The 6,652-nt window shown below is 45.3% G+C and overlaps 1 protein-coding gene across 1 annotated transcript; it reads right to left on the reverse strand.

The window, feature by feature from the left end:
• Positions 1-277: 277 nt before the first annotated feature.
• On the reverse strand, positions 278-6,001 carry LOC104998608 (trophoblast Kunitz domain protein 1-like). The gene is made up of 3 exons (XM_010853870.1): positions 5,902-6,001; positions 3,874-3,957; positions 278-477 (listed from the first exon to the last, which is right to left on the reverse strand). The coding sequence occupies exons 1-3, from the start codon at positions 5,999-6,001 to the stop codon at positions 278-280; spliced, it is 384 nt and encodes a 127-aa protein (XP_010852172.1).
• Positions 6,002-6,652: the final 651 nt, after the last annotated feature.

The raw sequence follows: 6,652 nt of genomic DNA on the forward strand, positions 1-6,652 counted from the left end.
GAACACTGCAGACCTGCCCTGGAGGGTGGCTGATCAGTGTTCCACCTGAGAATAGGAGCATGTGATCAGGCTCAGATGATCACAAAGAGGCATCCGGGGTTGACCATCTGCCACCCTCTCCCTGGAAAACTTGCTCAGTGCGTGGTTTCACAGGACACTGCAGCCTCTTCTGTCACCAGCGAGGAGGAAGACACTGTGCAGAGTGAATGGTGTGTGGCCCCCTGAGCTCCACCTCTTTCCCCAGCCCTTCCCCTCCTCCTGTGCCCTGGCTCCTGTCTTACCACGGGGACCCTGCCCCTTGACCGCAGGTCTTAATGCAATCCTCTTCAGTGAGGAAGTTGTTCTTCTTTCCATTACAGCCACCGTATATAAAGTGCTCACAGTGCCCAGTCTTGGCATTGTAAAAGTATCTGATCTCTGGAGTAATGCAGGGACCTGAGAATTTATGCTCCAGGCAGAAAGCAGGCCTAGAAGTTGCTGAAATGGGAGGGGCAATGAGTCAGTTATGAGGATGGTCATCACAGCTCGGTCTACCAGGTCAACAAATGAAACCACCTGTTTGTTTGCAGTAGAGAATGTTAGGCTGCAGAAGATGGTCACATTGAAAAGCTCATTTGTAAACCTCCTTTCTGGAACATAATTATGAATGTTGCTAAGCATGACACAATATATTAATTATGTACAAATTTGTATCTCCTCATGAAGTATTTGAAGAAAAATTGGTACAATGCCTTTGATTAGATTTGGACTATAAAGAAAGTTAAAAGCCAAAGAGTTGATGTCTTTGAATTGTGGTGTTAGAGAAGACTCTTGAGAGTCCCTTGGACTACAAGGAGATCAAACCAGTCAATACTAAAGGAAATCAGTTCTGAACATTCATTGGGAGGACTGATGCTGAAGCTGAAACTCCAATACTGTGGCCACCTGATGTGAAGAACCGACTCTTTGGAAAAGACCCTGATGCTGGGAAAGATTGAAGGCGGGAGGAGAAGGGGACGACAGAGGATGAGATGGTTGGATGGCATCACCAACACAATGGACATGAGTTTGAGTAGGCTCCGGGAGTTGGTGATGGACAGGGAAGCCTGGCAGGCTGCAGTCCATGGGGTCAAAAGGAGTTGGACACAACTGAGCGACTGAACTGAACTGAACTGAACAAAGACTTCTATAGGACTTACCTGTGGTCCAGTGGTTAAGAATCTGCCTTCCAATACAGGAGTCTTGGGTTCAGTCCCTTTTTAAGGGAGTGAGGTCCTACATGCCTTGGAACAACTAAGCTGCTGGACCACAACTACTGAGCTTTTGGCCCGAAACTAAGATACAACATGTCAAATGAATATATAAATGCTCAATAAAACACACACACACACACACACAACTCTACAACAACCGAGAGATATCACAGGTCAAAAAATATTCCTTATGTATCAATAATTACTGGGTCTAGATACCTGGGTTTTATAATACTATTCTCTGTGCATATGTGGATGGTAAAAGCTTTCCACCATCGATTTTAAAAAATGTGAAGGAATCATGCTTTAGTGGGAAAAAAGGCATGAAGAAAACATACCAGTGTGTTTACTTCTGATACCTCAGGTTGCTGCTGCTGCTGCTAAGTTGCTTCAGTCATGTCCGACTCTGTGCAACACCGTGGACTGCAGCCCACCAGGCTCCCCCGTCCCTGGGATTCTCCAGGCAAGAACACTGGAGTGGGTTGCCATTTCCTTCTCCAATGCATGAAAGTGAAAAGTGAAAGTGAAGTCGCTCAGTCCTATCCGACTTTTCGCGACCCCATGGACTGCAGCCTACCAGGCTCCTCCGTCCATGGGGTTTTCCAGGCAAGAGTACTGGAGTGGGGTGCCATCGCCTTCTCCAGATACCCTAGAGGACTGTATAAATTGAATGTTGATACTATTAATACGTTGAATACTGTGATCATAAAAAGAAATATAGGGTTTTTTTTTTTTTTTTTTCATCCTTTTCCTGACGCTGAGTTCCTAAAAATCTCGGTATTTCTTATGTGAGAAGAACAATGAAAGTGTCTTCTGGTCGGAGATTTTGGAAAGACCCTTGTAAGCCCAGATTGGATTGCACAGGAAAGGACTGCCTTTCCTTCTTACCCTCCTGTCCTCCCCTGTGGTCTTCTATTCTCCATCTTCTCGCCTTTCCTCAGCCTCAGGGAGGGTAATGGAGCTGTCTGTGGAACAATCTCCAATGGCTAATGATTTAATGCATCATGACTAGGTAATGAAGCCTCCATAGAGGCCTCAACAGAGCAAGACATTCATGTTATACAAGAGGATTGAAATCGACCCAGGGAACAACATAGATGCACACTTCATCATGGCTCACTTGACCACTGCTGGAGCCTGCTCACTGGGCCTCTGTCTCTGCCCTTTGCCCCCTAGCGGGCACTCTCTGTACTGCAGCCTCAGGGATCCTGTCAGTATTCAGTCCTATCCCATTGTTCCTATGACCAGTCCCTCAGTGACTACTCTTTGCTCCGAGAGTCAAATTCTGATTCTTATAAAGTCCTACAAAGTTCTTCATGACCTGCCCCCGTGGCCTCTTGGCCTCATTCCCTTCCACTCCCTTCCCCTCCCCTCCATCCATTCATCTTCAACCACCCTGGTCCAAGTTGTCGTTCAAACACAACAGCCACATTTCTTCTGCAGCCTCTGCTCAAACCTTCCTTATCACAGAAGGTGTCCTTGACCCTGCAGAGAAAAAGCACAGCATCTTTCCTCCGAATCACTCTCTAACTTCAAAAAACTTCTAACCTACCATAGGATTTCTTGCCTTTGCTATTGTTTGTCTCCCTCCTAGAAAGCAAGCTACTTGCCAAATTTTTCTCACAACCCAAGAACAGTGCTTTATAGGGACTTACAAACTCCCATTTTCATTCTCTCCACAAGTGCAAGGTCATTAAATAGAATGGGTATAATTGAATTCCTTTTAGTAAAAAAATCACCTTGATCATATAGCACATCAACATCATAGTCAATCTCCCTCTAACATTCAAACTCCCTCTAACATTCAGCCTCCTGACAGGATAATAAAATAATGTGTCCAGGTGATCACTAACCCAGCAATCTCTCTGAACCCAAATAAATATGAGTTTTTATGGATGTTTTCAATAAATAATCATAACGATTGAATTAGCGGCCATTGCTGGTGGATCTCAATCTCAAGAGCCTGCCCCTCTCCCCAGAGGTGCTAGTAAGAAAGTGGTGAATTTCCAACCTCTAAATGGGTGTTTGAGTTTTGGGGGAGACCTGCCTTTTCCTAAAGGTTTTCCAGATCATTTTGCATGATCTGGATGCATGATCTGGTGGTGTATCTACTACCACTAACCAATTTCCCAAACACCCACTTGGTGTTCCCCATCTATTGACATCTGAGATGAAATCCATGCAGTTTAATGCAGCTCCCACAGGTTGAGGGCTCAATACTGTCCTCATTTTAGTGCCAGCCACGTGGTCCAAATTTACTTATGCCTGTGACCAAATGGCTAAAATGTGGATGTCCCATGATCCCTCCATATTCAATAAACCAGTGGAACTGGTGACCAAACTTAGGAAAATCCTTACTTACTAGTCTCAGACTAATATACATGAAAATTCACGAACAGTGAAATGGAGATCTGTAGGGCAAAGCAGGAATGGAGGTGTGTGGAACTTCCATTCCCTAGTGGAGCACAGCACCCTCACATTACATCATTGCATTCCCACCTGGAATTCTCTCTGATCCAAATAATTGTGAATTTATATTGACGTTTCAAGAAATAGGCTTATTAGTTGAATCATTGGCCACTGGTGACTGCTCTCACTCTCAGTGACCTTCCCTCTCCCCAGAGGTGCAGAAAGTACAAACCCTTATTCTCTTCTTGGAGTACTGCTGTTGGGAGCTCCTTTACTGAACGTTTCTCCAGTTGCTTTCCAGAAATCATCACAAGACCTATTAAAGAGAATAAATTTCAAAAGTTTCAGGAGTCCTGGTCCATGAAACAGATCAAACATGGTTAAGAAAATAACAGTCAAAAGAGGACAAGGGAAAGGGCCTGGAGACTGGTAATATTATGTCAGCCTTGGTCCCACAGCCTACCACACAAGAGCTGTGTTTCTTCATTTCCCTGCAGTTACTCTCCTCCACGCTCCACATTTTCTGACTAGTTTTAATAATAGAGGAAAAATCATTATTTGATTAAGAAATATTTCACTACTCACCTCTCCCCAAGCCTCATGTGAGCCCTCATATCACAGGAGAAGGTGAGTCTGGGTTTTTTCCTGACATGAAATACATGGTTTCTCCACCAACACCATCCAATTCCCAACACCCAACGGGAGAACCACAGCTAATTGACTTCTGATACCAAATCTGTGGGGTTAGTGTCGATGCCACGGGTTGAGGCATCCAGACTGTCCTCTCTTCAGATGCCAGCCAAGTGGTCTCAAGTCACTTATGCTTCTGACCAAGTGATTAAAAGTGAGAGTTTCCATGACCCCAGCTCCATACTCAAAAATTCAATAGAACTGTCGACCAAACTCATGAAAACCCTTACTTACAGTTCTCAGATTAATATACACAATAAAACTCAGTAACAGTGAAATGGAGGAGATATGTAGGGCAAAGGGGGAGTGAAGGTGCTTGGAGGGTCCGTGCCCTGTTGAGCACAGCACCCTCACAACACCACCATTAGTTCCCACCACAAAAGCTATCTGAATGACAGTATTTATGGATTTTTATTGATGGTTGACTAAATAGGCATATTGATTAAATCATCAGCCAGTGTTGATTGGTCTCAATCTCTGTGCTTTCCTCTCTCCCCAGAGGTGCAGAAAGTTCAAAGCTTTAAGTCTGTTATTGAAGATTCTCTTAGTCAACCCTTTTAGTATACTGAATTTCAATTCTTTAACAATCTTGTGGTCTATGAAAGACAAAAATTCCGAAATTGCCTGGAATCTTGGGCCATGAACCAGGACAAGAATCAAATATGGATAATAATATGTTAATCAAAAGAGGACAAGGGTAACGGTCTGGCAACTTTGCTAATACTGTATCAGCCTTGGGCCCACGAGCCAACCAACACAGAATTGTGTTTCTTGCTTTCCTTGTAGTTGCTCTGCTCAGTAGTTCCAGGTCTTTCTCAGTAATTTTTATAATAGAGGGATAACCATTATTTGACACACACACATATATATGCTTTCTGGCCCCAAGCAAGTAGGTAGACACATCTTTTCAAGTGAACATATTTTGGTGGAAAATGACCAAAATTGGCCAAGAAATGTGAATAAACTCTTTATAATTGTGACTGGCAATATGTTCAAAGAACCCATGTTACAGGTACCTGCTGCTCAGATGAGGAAACTGTAGATGACTTCTCCTAGGCCACAGGGCACGTGGGTGGCAGGTTTCAGACAAGATATTGCCCTGACACAATCCATTTGATATACATGTGTATTTAATTTTAAGATGTTTCCTCATGAGAATACTAATGGGAGTGGAGTTAAAGATTTGCAACTTCAGAGTTCCCTGATGTCCAGTAGTTAAGAATCAGCCTGCCCTCGCAAGGGACATGGGTTCTATCATTGGTTTGGGAAGAGTCCACATGCCTAGGGGCGACTAAGCAGGTGAACCGCAACTACTGAACTCGGATGCCTAGAGCCCCTGCTCTGCAACAAGAGAAGTCACCCCATGGAGAAGCCTACACATCGCGACCAGAGAGTGGAGCCCGGAAGCAGAGAATGTCCTCGTGCAACAAGGAAGAACAATACAGCCAAAACAAACAAAAGCCCCATCCAACACGGCAGCAAACATTCCAAGAGGTTGGCAGAATCCACCCCACCCCTTCCAAGAACTCCCCTCATTCCCCTCCAGTCTACAGAGGAAAGGTGATCCTACCTTGGTCCTGGGTATTCTGTTCATACACCGGGGTGCTGTCCACCAGGATAACCAGGAGGAAGAGAAGGGCTGCGGAGAGGCAGAGCCGGCTCATCTTCATGGCCTTGCAGGAGGGCTCCTGTGGATGCTGGGGATGGACTTGGCTTTTAATATCCTGGCTGAGAGGTTGCATCAGGCGATGAAGAAGGGAGTGAGACAGGGGAGGAGCTGGGTCAGTCCTGTTTATTGTGAAATTCCCCCACCTAACCATGCCTCTTGCTTCTGTCTGCAGGGGATCAAATGTCCAGTAACAGCAGTTCTCAGACTTGACAATGCCTGTGCATCTTGTGTAAACACAGATTTTGATCAGATAGATGGAGTTTTGTTCAATATGGTCACTCAGGGAGCATCTGAGCACCTAGAGCAGTGTATAACACATGATGGATGGTCAGTGAGTAGATGAGAACAAGTCAAAGATGTATAGGTGATTGGCAGTGTGTGAGCCCAGGTCCTCCTTTCCATCCTCCTGTAGGTGGCATCACATCTGGGCCTCAATGCCCTGACCCCCCTCACCTGGCTCAGAAGACAGGTGTGACACGGGTCACCTTCCTGCAACCATTGCCACAGCTTCTGCACTGGATGGACATCTGCACTTCACGAGGGACTGGTCCAGGCAGGAACCTAACTGGGGAAGGTGGTGTCCTCCTGGGTTGTAACCCTGTTTACTGCTTCACATAAGGAATAAGGGGAGGGGCGGGCAGAGGGGAAGCAG

The sequence above is a fragment of the Bison bison genome, unplaced genomic scaffold (genome assembly GCF_000754665.1).
Source record: "Bison bison bison isolate TAMUID 2011002044 unplaced genomic scaffold, Bison_UMD1.0 scf7180017853184, whole genome shotgun sequence".
Taxonomy (NCBI): domain Eukaryota; kingdom Metazoa; phylum Chordata; class Mammalia; order Artiodactyla; family Bovidae; genus Bison; species Bison bison.